The 14069-nt window shown below is 37.2% G+C and overlaps 1 protein-coding gene across 2 annotated transcripts in view; it reads right to left on the bottom strand.

Annotated features, from left to right (window-relative positions):
- Window positions 1-14069, bottom strand: part of DERA (deoxyribose-phosphate aldolase) — a 149179-nt gene that overhangs the window by 4078 nt on the left and 131032 nt on the right. The window contains exons 8-9 of one of the 2 annotated variants that reach the window (XM_023226207.1): window positions 10877-11026; window positions 10059-10570 (exon numbers count right to left, since the gene is read on the bottom strand). In XM_023226207.1, the coding sequence (XP_023081975.1) occupies window positions 10514-10570; window positions 10877-11026 (207 nt within the window). In that variant the 3' untranslated portion in view covers window positions 10059-10513. Of the gene's footprint in view, window positions 1-9968; window positions 10571-10876; window positions 11027-14069 lie in introns of those variants that run through there. The other variant, XM_023226206.1, reaches the window with a different exon arrangement.

Here is a 14069-nt window from a genome sequence, read left to right as displayed (position 1 = left end):
TTTCCCTAGTAATTTTATACTTGGGTGGATGCCTTTGAGTGTTTGTGTGTTTTGTATTTACAGCTATAATGGTAGAAACCAGCAGTATCACAGCTCATTTTATAAGGCTTGGGAAATAACATGGGCCGAATCCCAGACCCTAAGACCCAGCAGTAAATATAATAAAAAGCCTGATATAACATGTTTAACCTGGAAGGAGGGCATTGTTTCTGTCCCTTAACAGCTCATTATAGAGATTCCACTTCATTGCTATTTCTCCCCAACTACACAGCAGCCTGCAGACTGCTTGAGAACATGATCATTGGCTAGATGTTTAGATTAAATGACCTTTGGGGGTCTCTTTTTACCCCCTGAAATTCTATAATTCTGGTGAGTTTCCTTTTCTTAAAAGTGCGGTGCAAAAGCATCATCTCAAAACAATGCCTAGCTCATCATAGCTAAAAACACAGACACAGGAGCCAGAATAACTGGCCTCAAATCTTGACTATATATATGGTCTTAAGACAAAGCATTTTAATTTTTCTACCTTCATCAACTCATCTATAAAATGATGATCATACTCATACCTATCTCATAGGCCTGCTGTGAGGAACAAATAGCTGATATATTTAAATCACTCAGAATAGTGCCCACCACTTACGAAGTGTGCAGTAAATTATGAATTACTAGTTAGCAAATATGTGTCCAAGGAATTCTACAATTCCATGAACTCCCAGTAACTTACAATATATGTTAGTAGGCACTCACAAAACACTGGAACCTGTTCTTAGGTCTGAATTTTATAGACCTCATTCAAACCTTTTAAATACCTGGTCTCATCAAAACAAAAATATCTTTTAAATTAGAAAGGCATTCAGGATTTTTTGAAAACTAATTCTTAGCATAAATACCAGGTATATACATACTAAATCTATCAACTGAAATGCCATTATGAGATCATGTTGGCATAATTCTATTATATTCAAAAAATTCACATCCATTTTTTTTAAAAGCTCAAAACAAGCATTCACACAACTGTAATATCTCTTCTTTGCAAAATCTTACTCTAGGTGTGTCAAAAGTTCTAATCAGTCCACCAGGATACAGACACTGACTGCAGTTTAAAAGACATAATCTAGTAACATATTACCTAGTTCCATGAAGCTTGGAAACCGAAACAAACTTTCAACCTTGGAATGACTTAAGCAGTGGGTAAATTTGGCACATTTTAGTCATTTTAAAAGCATTAAAACATATTTCAAAGATTTCAAACTTGCAATTATTTTTGCTGCCACTCAAAACATGAAATAAACATTGGTTTTAAAAAGATATGTGCTTTTTCATCTATCAAAACAAACAGCTTAATGAATAAAAATTGTTTCCCCAAACTAAACCATTTTTCATACATTTGCAACGTATCCAGCAGGTTTTAGCAGTCTGAACTTAGAAAAGTTATTGGTAAATTGTAGCCCCCTCCCATATTAATATATATCAAACTTCAGGTGTGGTTATTTTATGAAAACTCCTGCAAAAATATGTTTCACACATTTACTTTGAAACTTAATTCACTAGCAAAGCTGCACTTTTGTCTACCTCAGTGACACTAATATTTATGCTTATCTTGTGGACTCGGTCTCACTTTATATATCTTCCCTGTATTAATCCCAAATGATAATTACCTTTTAAATCTGTTTAACAAATACATTTGGAGCACTTACTCTCTAAGATATTTGGCTGGATGCTTTAAGGAGTTTAAAGCTGGTTACAATAGGCTTACCCCTCAAAGAGCTCCCACTCAAGGTGGGCAGAAAAGCAATGTAGAGAAATAAACTTAGCACAAGACTATCTGCTCTGTCCCTGTCCATTTACAAGTTCTGGGCCTAGAGTGCCATCATGATGAAGGAAGGATACACGGGCCAACCAGATTTCTGTTCTAGGCTACCCCTGCCTGACTTGTTTGCCACTGGCCCCTAATTCCTTATTCTGCAATCTCTTAAATCCTGGCTCCCTATACTCACTCCAAGCTTGTGCCTTTTTTGACACATTTAGAGCCCCTTATTGATTCAGATTTCTCTTCACTCTTGAGTTCCAGACTTGCAAAGCTCCAGGTTAGAGCCCCTCTGCCAGTTCTGCTTTATAAGAACTACTTAACCTAGACTCCTCTCACTCTCCCCTCCCCCTGGCCTTGCAACCTTCCTGCCAAAGAAGGGGAATCAGAAAAAGACACAAGGCAATCATTTTATAAGAATGATACAAAGAATGTTCTACAACTGGTTTCTATACCAGTTGTTAAAGTTAAGTCAGAAAAGTGAGAGATGGCTTCTGAGTTTGAATCTTCTTTTCTGAGGTTGCTCAGTGATGAGCTTAAAAGATGCCCAGGAGGTAAAACTAAAGCTGAAAAAGCATGCTTATACTCATTGAAAAATTACATTTGTGTTAACAATTTTTCTGTAGTATCATCATGGTGGTAGAAAGACTAACTAGAACTTTTCAAATAGTTTCTACATGTCAGGCACTTTCCGGATCCAATTTTATTAATTATTCCCCTCCACATTCCAATGGGTGTAAGTTTTATCTGAGGGAGAAATACAGAATAATAACAGATGTCTCAGGAACTGCCAGTTAACATCCTCATTTCTTAGCACTTTAGTTTTAAAGTTGCTGTTGCGTCTACTACTGTTTCAATGTGAATCAGAATTTGTATGCATTCCAAACATAAATCTTCCGATTCAAATGTAACATGTATACAAATTCCAACTCCTTGGCTTCAGGCAAAGGCAGCATATCAAAACAGGTGGCATCCTCCAGGAAGACAAGCTTAGAACTTCTATAAGTCAATGGGGATAGGTGCATGGGCTGACAGCAGGTTTCCCTGCACCCAATCTGGCATTGAAGAGAAACGAGAGAGGTGGAGCTAACAGAGAAAGCATATGACAATTCCATATCTGTGTAGGAAGCAGCCTGTTATTGAGGCAGAATCAGAGAAAAGAAATGCATTGTCAGTAGCCCTAAAGCTGCTAATCTCTGGTGGCGAGGAACAGTTAAGGCCAAAATAATTCACTCAAATACATAATCCTGTGTCATAAAGAACGTATGTGTCTGTGAACAATAAGAATTCCTGCCAGCCTAGAACGTGGACAGATGTAGCATTTATTCCACACAAACCTCTTGCCAGTACCTGGTCCAGAAAAAACTTATCTCATTAAAAAATGAGCATCTATGCAAAACTAATCCAACAAAATAAGAGAAAACAAATAGGGGGGGAAATAGAAGACAAAGAATACTCACCAACAAAAATGTTTCCATAAAGTTGATGAAAATGTGGGCCAAACATATTGCCAAAGTCTTAAAAACAAACAAACAACTGAAAGAAAGCTACTGTATCTATAAAACAAGAGTTTATATCAAATATACAAGAGCTCAGGGACGATAATTCCAGACAATAGAAAATGAAATATAATTTGGTAGAGCTCAGAAAACAAACATTTCACTGAGAGCAACCAGATTGTGCTGAAAACACTGCAAGAAAAAAGGATGACAGGAATAGAAAATAGTATAAAATGAAGTAGGAAAAAAACCCCTCAGAACTAGAGAAAGTAATAGCTAGACAGGACACATATGCAATAACTGGCATCTTGAAGAAAAGTTAAAAAATAGTAATAAAAAGGAAAAATGTTAAAGATATACTTCAAAGTAACTTTCTAGAAATATGTTTTGGATCTGTAGACTAAGAGGGTACACTGAACCCCAGGAAAAACTGATAAAAAACATTCAGCCTTGAATTTTGTTTTATTAAGGTTACTGGCATTGAAAGAAAAATCTGTTGTTGGACTGAGGCAAAAGTTTAAGTCAGGCTGTTACTATGTACAGCAGTATTCAATGCTAGCAGACACTGGGGTAATAATACAAGGTCCTCAAGGAAATCAGGTGTGTGATCCAAGAACTGTACATGGCCAAATAATCACTAAAGTGTAAAGAAAATAAAATTTTTGAACTTGCAAAAACTCAGGGAATGTAGTCCCAAAGCCCTTCTTCAGGAAACTACTAGAGGCCAAACTTTGAAAAGAATGTGAGTGTTGACGGCATTTAACTTTGCAACTAAGACAAAAACAACTGTGGAGATTATAGTCACAGAACAGAATTTAGATGTTATAAACTCTAATGATGTAGTATATAGCAAAAGTTTGAAGAAGAGGACAAGGTGGTGGGTAGGTATGCTGATTTTCTCATCTGTAGAGAACAGAATATTATTATTAAAGCTGATAAATCATGTAATAGAGCTATAAGTATATTTCCAAGCCTCAAGAATATGTTATAAAAGCTATCTGACATCAAAAATCAGATGAATTTTGAAGGAAGATCAGGGAAAGAAAGTAGAAAGAAATAATTTCATCATGCTCTCAGCAGGAAGTCAATAGCTGTCTAAATAAACAGAAGCATACGTATTTGGAGGAAAGGGCATTGTCATATATTGCTGGTAAGAGTGCAATTTTCTTTAAACAAAAGGACTCCATAGGACTTCTCCGGACCTATTACATGGGACCAAGAAACAAGGGGCACTTTGCAGTGTTCAGCTTTAGAGACTAACTGAAAATGGAAATACAGTAGAGGGGCAACATGTTCTTTCTTAACACAAAGCATTAACTGTCTCTCCAGTGCCACCTTTTTATATTGTAGTTGACAACTGTGACACTTGACCGTCCACTATCTTTTGAACATGATATGCCCTGTTCCCCAAGAAGGCAGCCCAAACTTGCTTTCTCAGCTTTCTCTGCAGCTAAGGTACAGGGATGTGGCCAACACTGTAACAATTTAGACATAACCAGACAGGAACTTGATACTCAAGAGATCAACATGAGGAATTCGTCTTTGGCCACTGTGATAAACCCAACTTTCAAGGAAGGCAAAGGCAGGGGTTCTGGTATCAAGTGCCCTGAGGCAGTACCAATGAGGCAGTACCATCAGGTCTACACTTGATCTTAGCCAAAAGGCCAAGAAGCGATTAAGAGCAGTTCTAAAGAGTGGTTTGAGCATTATTCTTACCTAGCTGCCTCTATTTCTGATGTAGTTTGGATATTTGTCCCTGCCCAAATCTCATGTTGAACTCTAATCCCCAACACTGAATGTAGGACCTAGCGGAAAGTGGTTGGGCCATCAGGACAGATCCCTCATGGCTTGGTGCTGTCTTTTCCATAGTGAATTCTCTCAAGAGCTGGTCATTTAAAAGTGTGTGGCACCTCCCCATTCCGCCTCTTGCTCCTATTTTCACCATGTGATGTGCCTGCTTTCTCTTCACCTTCTGACATGATTGTAAGTTTCCTGAGGCCTCCCTGAAGCTGAGCAGATGCCAGCACTATGCTTCCTTGCCTGCAGAACCATGAGCCAATTAAACCTCTTTTCTTTATAAATTACCCAGTCCCAGGGATTTCTTTATAGCGACGCAAGAATGGCCTAATAAAATTCCCCACTATCTGGCCATCCTGGATATTCTGCAAGACAGCATACTTTAAGAATAAGTATCTTTTTTTGCTTAAACTAGGTAGAATTATGTTGCTTATGATTAAGAACTGTGCCTAAGTGCATTACAGTACTGGCAAAGCAAACACTTAACAAAGCAAAAAACCAATTTAAAACATCCTTTTATGTGGAAAAGACCAAGGAACTAACAGTTTCATTTGCTCTAGAGACCATATACACAGTACCTTCAAAATAAGCCAAGTATCTGTGAAACATACCATTCCCTAGAACATCTTATCTATTCTAAATGTAAGTTAAAGAATGGGCTCTGTTAAAATATGTCTTGGTTTTAAAGTACATTATATATAAATCACCAAAAATTATAGCATTCCAGACTGGTAGAATCAAATACAGCTGAATCTTACAATCTTGGCTTGCTAAAATCCTTTGGAGATTTTATGGATAATGATTCTAAATTCATCTAATTTGTTCTAGGCTCCAAAGCTTGCTTTGAAGCCCAAAGTGAAATCAAGTTCATTGCCTAGTGTGAAAGGATTAAGGGATAAATGTCATTTGCATTGTCCCCTCTCCTGTTCTTGGCTATGAAAAGCAGCAAAATATACACATTCATCCTAGAGCTTCATGATAAAGAAGTGCTGCAGCTGGTGAATTTTACTGCTTAATAGACACATTTAATTTGGAATCCAGGTATTGAGTGCAAAGATTTCTCATGTAGTGGTTCCCAAAGTGTGGTTCCCAGAGAACAGCATCAGCATCACTTGGGCACTTGCTGGAAATACAAATTCTCAGGCTTTACAGCTAACTTATTGAATTGGAAATTCTAATTCTTCCAGTGATTCCATATGAAAACCACTTTTTTTTTGGCAGCACAACCAAACCATCAAACACAAAGACAAGTCTACTACTGAGAATAGTAAGATGTACCTTCTTAATAACACATTCTAGTGCATTCAGGGAGTCCTTACCTAGAACCTAACTTCACATGTAGCATAAATTTCACTTCTTCTTCTATAGAGGAGATATAGGACGCGTTCCTAAAATCTAATATAGAAGTAACTTTTCCTGGGATTGTCAGACATTAAGAACCCTTTGATCTTCTCTTCAGGCTAAATAATCCGAGTTCCTTTAAGCTTTACTTATAATCACTTCTTATAAGGTACTTATCACTTCTTAAAACTCTTTGCCAATCTCCAGAATAAAGAATAAACTTATTTTATTATTCAAATGAATTGAAAACATTCCCTGTCATTGGACAATAGAAACTAATGCCATGAGACCTAGGTTTCTTATATTCTACCTGTTTTACAAGATGTACTTCTAAAAATATCAAATTTCAGGTCTGTCCTTTCTAGATATTCCAATTCTTCCTCCTCATCTGTGTTCTTTTTCCCAATAAAAAGTTTTAGTTCATTGTAAGGTCACTAAGTATTTCACGTATATTGCATTAAACATCCTGATTCTCATCTGTCCTATTAAGTTTGAATTGACCAGATGGATATTCCTCTGACTCTCTCCTGAGCAGGTTTTAGTTAATTAAAAATGATTATTTTTACTACATATTTGATATATCAGCCAGATGTTACCTGTGGTCATTTCTAAAAAGGATCATTTGGTGCTAGTTGTAAAATACATATTTTCTTTGGGAGGCAAAGCCCCTGAGTGTGATCAGGAAAATAAAGGTAGAAATTGACTTCACCTCATACCTTTCTCCTAGCGCCAAAATGGGCATAACATTTCACTGTCTTGGAAGGTAAGATCTATTCAAATTCTTTCTTCTTCTTTATACCTCTGCACTGTGGCCCTATTTATGATCTGTACAATATCAGGTAGATGGAAGAAAAATTAATATTGGTTTCTCTCTGTACTAGAAGTGTAAGTTAATTTTTCCAAAGAAACAGGTTTGGTTTCTGTAAGACACGTATGTATGACATAGCAAACTGTTCTGCTCAATCAGGATGGAGACTGTGTTATGTTGTTGGGAGGATACACTTCCAGATATCTGTAACAGTTCCCACTGCCACCACAGGTCTCTACAAACTATTTTTCATGTGAACCAATTTGTCTGAATTTCTCATCACTGTTGAAATAATCCAGAATGGGGCAAGAATACTTTAATTATAAAACTGTTTTGTGACTACACGTCATTTCCTCTCCATGTGTATACAAATTAGAATCCAAACAAGCCCCCATAACACGTCTTTTTCTTCCTTAAAACAAAACAAAGTAACATTCAACCCTTAAAAAAAATCAGTTCTAGAGGTCATCCAAAATTCTGAGATTCTAACAGATGAAATCAACCATGCTATCACACTATCACTTGGGCTAGATTGAGAAGGTTGGTCTGTAAAACACCATTTCGAAGACTCCAAGAGGCAAACGTGAATCTCTTGTAAGTCTTAAGCTTACATGCTGACAAACATGATTAGATATAGCAGGGTGCATAAACAAGCGAGAAATGTTCAGTTCCAAAGACCAGGGTATGTGCTGTAAAATAATTCGTCATGTGGTGGGGATGTATGTTCTGGCATCAGCTCTAACATTCTATGTGGTCTTGCACAAATGACTTCTCCAATCTGTTTCGTTTCTCATTGTAAAAAAAAAAAAGTGTTGAACTACATGTTCTCTAAAGTCTCTTTATGCTCCCACATTATGACTGATTGTTTCAAAAATAACTTTAAAGCCTAATATGCTTACTGAACAATTGCAACAAGGCAGGGTGCTTTTATTAACTTAGAAGCTTTAGACACAGAACATAGAAGGTCATTTTCTGATTGTATAAAGCATCTGATCCCAATGTTCTGAAGTACACTAATCAGCTTGTAGTAAATCATAGTCACCTCAGAAATGACCTCTTCCTCATGTTTTCATAGCAATCAACATTAATGAGGGTGTTCCTATTAAAGTCATCTGTGTTACATTGGATTTCAAGAGCCAGGTAAGGATGGGTAGACATTCCCAGATGAACAGTCCCACAGTCCTTGGAATAAATTTTCCCCCCAAATATAACATTACTTACCTTTAGATCAGGCCATGCTCATCAGCCTCTAATAGGTCTGAGGGACTCACTAATCTTAATTTCCTATGTGAATCTGTAATTGTCCACAGAGGTCAATTTCAGTGGATGCCTCATATAAATTAAAATTGAAGATAATGATGCCTGTTCACTTGATCAACTAAAATGACCAGCTGGGTTTAATGGGAGGAAAACAGAACCCCCTGTGAAATTGGAATAGCTTCAAAGATGATAGACTGTAATTATTTTTCTATAATGTTTCTTCTCCAAAGGTGACCGGCCATTGCACTGGTGGGCACCTGGGCTAGCATATTATGAGGCTGAATATGCGTTCGGAGCCACTGACCATATCCAAAGGCATAAGTCAAAAGTTGGCATCCTGCTAAGGCAATGGGGAAAAACAGAATTTCTTTTCTATTCTTATTTTAGTCATTTCATTTACAGTTAAGAGAGGTGCTCTGAGGGACTTGCTAAATTGTCTCCCAAGAGGCAAATTCTAATTTAGATTGGTACAAAAGTGTTTTCTCTTTTTAGCCATAAAACATTTTCTTGAATTTGTTCTAATTATCCTTAGGGTAACATAATGTTAGGTCTGAAAGAACTTTGACATCATCTGCCCCAACCCATTTTCTTTACAGATGAAGAAACTGAGGTCAAGAGATGTGAACTGACTGGACCAAGGAGTCAAAGAAAGAGGGAGAGTTCAGGCTAGAATTCAGCAGGTGAGAAGATGAAACCAAAATTGACTTCCAGTCCAGGTTTTTGTTTATGAGCAACTGGAGAGCCATTCAGGGAAGAAAAAGACTCTCCTGATGAAAATCACCATTTAAAGAAACACATTCTGTAACGAGGTAGAGGTGCTAGCAAGCAGAATCTCCAGAACAGCGAGGCTGGGACAGACAGAGAGCAGAAAAACCAGACAGCACGAGGCAGATTACCGTCCCCTCAGCTGATGGGGAGCTCTGTTTATGTACACCTGACTATGTGTACCGGGGGAAAGGGAGACCTGGGGGTGACTGCATGCACTTGGGAGCAGCCTGTCTGCTTGGGCTTGATTTTTAACTCCGCTAATTTTGAGCAACCTTTGGCATGTTGCTTAAATTCTTTGTTCCTCAGTTCCCTGTCTGTATAAAAGGATGATTACATCAGTACTTACTGCTATAAGGATCAAACCCCTTACTGTATTTACCTTACTATTACAAGGATTAAATCAGAGTTAAAGAAATTGATACATGTAAAGCTTATTACATAGCAAGTACTGTTAATATCTACTGTTTTCCTCCATTCACTATACCAGAAAATTTGAAGAGTTTCAGAATACATACATAAGTTGCATTCATTAATAATGTACTAGAGTGTTTTACAGATACATACCCAAGGAATCAACTAGAGAGATTCAGAGACTCACTGATCAAATCTCTTTTTATGTTTCATGTATTACTTTTTCATTATGTATTGTAATACTTTTAAGTTTTTTTAAAAAATAAACTATAGGAACTTTATTATTTAAAAAACTTTAATGATATTCATAGTTGTATATAACAATGCCAGAAAGTTCATCAACATAACAATTAATAAAAGCACATACCCATTGCGAAAATGAAAGATGAGTTTTCACGGCAGGAAATTAGTGCTGAATCAGTGACTCCTGAAGTCGTTACAGCAGCACTTGCAGGATGTTGCATTTTCCTTTGCTAGGGCACACTGCTTGGGCAGTTTAATATTGTTTTTTTCCCCCTTAGAATTTGATGTTGTCAAAGCTACCATAAACATTTTACTTAAGAGTTTTTAGGAGAAACCCTTCACAAAGTTAATAGTGCAGATCTTCTAGTAATTAAGATCATTTCAGATGTGCCTGAAATGAGTACCACATGTGGATGAGTGTGGTTTTTCCATTCCATTCTTTAAGTTCGGTAGAAATTTTAAGGAGAGGAATGCCAGTTACCTATTATCCAATTTTTTAATTAAATAATTTTAGCAATTGTGTAGAAAAATAATTTTTAAACGTTGTCCTAAAGAACTTTTCTGGAACTGGTGACTAATTTAAGACATTGGAAGATCATGATAAGCTGCATATCTTCCAGTCACATGATGGTAAATCTGTGAGGAAAAGCAGAGTTTAATTAACAATCATTCTATAATTATACACATCAGTTAATAGTTATACTATCAAATAATACTGAATAGTTTTAACGAACATTTCATTCTAAAGCCTCACTAGTATGCGCTTCAGCAGAATCTCCACCCGACTCACTTGTGACGGAGGTTTGCTTGGAAGAAAGGTAGAGGATTGGGTAGGATGAGGTCAATCAGATGAGTTTTTATCTCCAGTTCTCAATTTGACTTTTCAATTCCTTTCTCAAAAACACGTGTCAATTTATTCCAAAGACAGAGATTATTACTCACCTGCCTCTCAATGTCCGAGAGCAGAGTACTGGCACCTATACGAAAGAGTTCTGGCTTCAGCCACTCATCTCCAAGCTCCTCCTTTACAAGAGAGAGCCAAGCAAGGGAATCCTTTGCACTGCGGATGCCTCCTGCTGGTTTAAAGCCTATCTAAATGGGAAGGCAGGGAATAGAACAATCTTTATTGTTACTGGATTTCTTTTAAAAATAATAATATGTTTATCACAGTGTTGATTCTCTGTCTCTCCCTCTTTTGTTGAAAAAAAAATCTTTTCACTTCATCCAGTGAAAGGGCTTACATCAGTGACTCATGCCCATTCACACTACAGAACAACTTTCCCAAGATTTTTGGAAGAATGTCACTGCTTCTGAAGAGATACTACTGAGGGTTAGTAACCCTCATTAACATTTCACTTATTGGAAAGTCATAAACCTCAACCATCTAGACTATAGCTGTGAACCTGGAATAAACAAGGAAGGTGTCAATACATAGGAAGACAGATCACAAAAGCCCACTCATTCTACATTTCTACAAGTAAGCCTGTAGAGTCACTTCTCAGCCTTCATCTTGAGGTTCAAAAGACACACGCATTTAAAATCAAAGGACAGAATCAGCAAGGCTGCAAGGTTACCCTAACCAAACTGGCAGCAATACAGCAAGGAAAGTTGACAGTTGTTTTAATCAATTTAACTGCAGGGATTTTTGTTCTAAGTTGCAGGCACACACAGTTCTAAAAAGCTGACAGACCAGTCACATAAGAGCAGTAGGAAAACACCGTGGGGGGCTCCTCATACTCCAGTAGTCTTTAAGGGTTGACCATAACACAGCCCAATTCAGTCAATATCTGATATTCGTAAATGATGTCCCTGGATCCATTAGGAAATGAAAGATATGTTCCATATATAATAAAACTCTGATGATCTGGATTTACATGTTTCAGGAACCTGGCTATCCAGTACAGTCGGGAATCTATAGATGTTAGTGGTCAGAACAACACCTCAGAGCCTAAGTACTGAATCTCTCACATTTTATCACTCAGGGCTATGACTGGTTGCCCCAGCAAATGACTGCTAACAGAATGCTAGAGAAGGGAGACATTAAATGAATATCGTCTATTATCTACCCAAGCAGGAAACCTTCCAGTTTAACCCAAACTCCACCATTCCCTGGCCACACCACACCCAATCAATATGTAAGTCCTGCCAATTCTACCTCCTTACTTTCCTTACCCCCCATATGCACACTTTCTGCTATACTCTCACTTATCAGTTCTCACAGGAAGTATCAGTAAAAGTCTTTTAACTGGTTTCCCTGCCTCAATTACACAACATCACACAACTAAGCAGTAGCAGTGCAGGGATTCCAAAGGTATCTGCTATTACTCTGGAGCCCAAGCTATGACTCTGTAAGGTAGTAGGCGGGTTAAGTAGGATGAGGTTTTTTGTTGAGAAGAAGCCAAAAAAATCAATTAGTTGATATTAGCATACATGTTAATCATAGGAGCATTTTTGTCAATTAGGCAGTGCTTCTTATAGATTTTCTATACAGTTCAGTTTGTGTCAGCAAGTCTGTTTCCAGAGAGGTTCTAACATAAGTTTATCCTTTTTTTTTAAGAGGAAGAATATGGAAAACATAAATCTGCAATGAAATCAGTTATGAAATATTAAACCTCTGCTTCTCAGGAGTGACACTAATCATGGTCTGGAAGGTGGCCTATCTCATTTGAAAACACCCTTAAATCAACGACGTAGAAACTTTATAGTCTAAGGGCTGCGCAAGCAACTTGTCAACAACCCGAAAGGCTGCACCTGATTTGCAAACACATACACAGAACCTCTTTGTTTGAAATCAAATATGGTTAAATGAATACAATTTGGCCTGTACCTGTCTTTGTGTTAATAAAACGAGGATGGACTTACTTATTACCAAGGGAAAGAATCAATACAATTCAAAAGAAAGGACTCAAAGACAACAAAGTGTCCCTCCCTCCGTACTCTGGCCTGGAACACTGAGCGCTTAAAAATGTCATTAACATTCTTTGCTTGTTGTCTAAGAGCTCTCCTGAGAAGAGACGTACTCATTTTTCCCTTCCAGCATTTAACACAGGTTAACACCGCAAATGGTTAACTACCCAATAAATGTTTGTTGAGAACAAAACTGGATTGGGTCCCCAGTGGCAAGTTTGAACCCTGGCAATGGAACTTAATGCAAACAGATGCCTGAGGGCTACGCCAGACCCAAAACCATCAGAGATGGGGGCCCAGGCATCTATAAGTATGAAACGTTTCACATGTGGTTTGATGTTCTTTGGCTAAGAATGAGAATCACAATCAAATGAGTGGTGGTAGTTTCAACTGAGGACCAAAGATAGATTTATCATTTTTACAGCTTATTTAAACAAAAAAATCTTTTAACTTATTTGGATAATTGCAGAAAGTCTACCAGGTAGAGGTTATTCAAGTTGGGTCAGCTTTCTCATGTAGATCACAATGATATTTATCCTATTCGTAATTAAGATGTGAAGTTATTCTAAGTGAGAAAATTCTGGAAGGAGTTTATTTCCTCTCATAAACTAGTGTGTTAAAAAAAAAAAAATCACCTATTCCAAAATAAACTGAAGCTACACTTACATATAAAGTCATCACATCCAATGGACAAAGGATTAAAGGTCTTTTTTGGGTTTCTATTCGGCAGAAATCAAGAGACTAGATTTAAAAGATGCCTCTCAGGAAGGGAAAGTGTCATTAAACACACACACACACACACACACACACACAAACACACACACACACACACACACACAACCTTTCTCTCCAATCATGTAAAAAAAATCCTTTGAGATAATTTGCAGCTAAACAAGTAACTTGAGATGAAAAGGAAAATCCAAACTCATTTTTAAAAAAGCACCTCATACGCATTTTTCCTTTTAACTTCATATGTTTCAAAAAATATGTATTATTTTTCGAAAAGCTGACAAAAGCTAGTATACACCCTCCTCAGCTTAACAGTCTTCCAAAGAGCACATCCAACTGCCATAAAACGCAAAAATTGATATTTAATTCAAGAGCTATATAACGTCTAGCTACCTTTTCCCTGCTGTTTCACAGCATTTCATTATTTTGTTTAATAAGTTCATCTCCTCGAGAATTTTCTCTTCACCTCATATTATTAAAAGTAATAAGTTTTTCTGGA

Source organism: Piliocolobus tephrosceles, chromosome 10 (genome assembly GCF_002776525.5).
Source record: "Piliocolobus tephrosceles isolate RC106 chromosome 10, ASM277652v3, whole genome shotgun sequence".
Classification (NCBI taxonomy): domain Eukaryota; kingdom Metazoa; phylum Chordata; class Mammalia; order Primates; family Cercopithecidae; genus Piliocolobus; species Piliocolobus tephrosceles.
The sequence above is the reverse complement of the archived record's forward strand: the minus strand, read 5'-3'. Positions and strand labels throughout refer to the sequence as shown.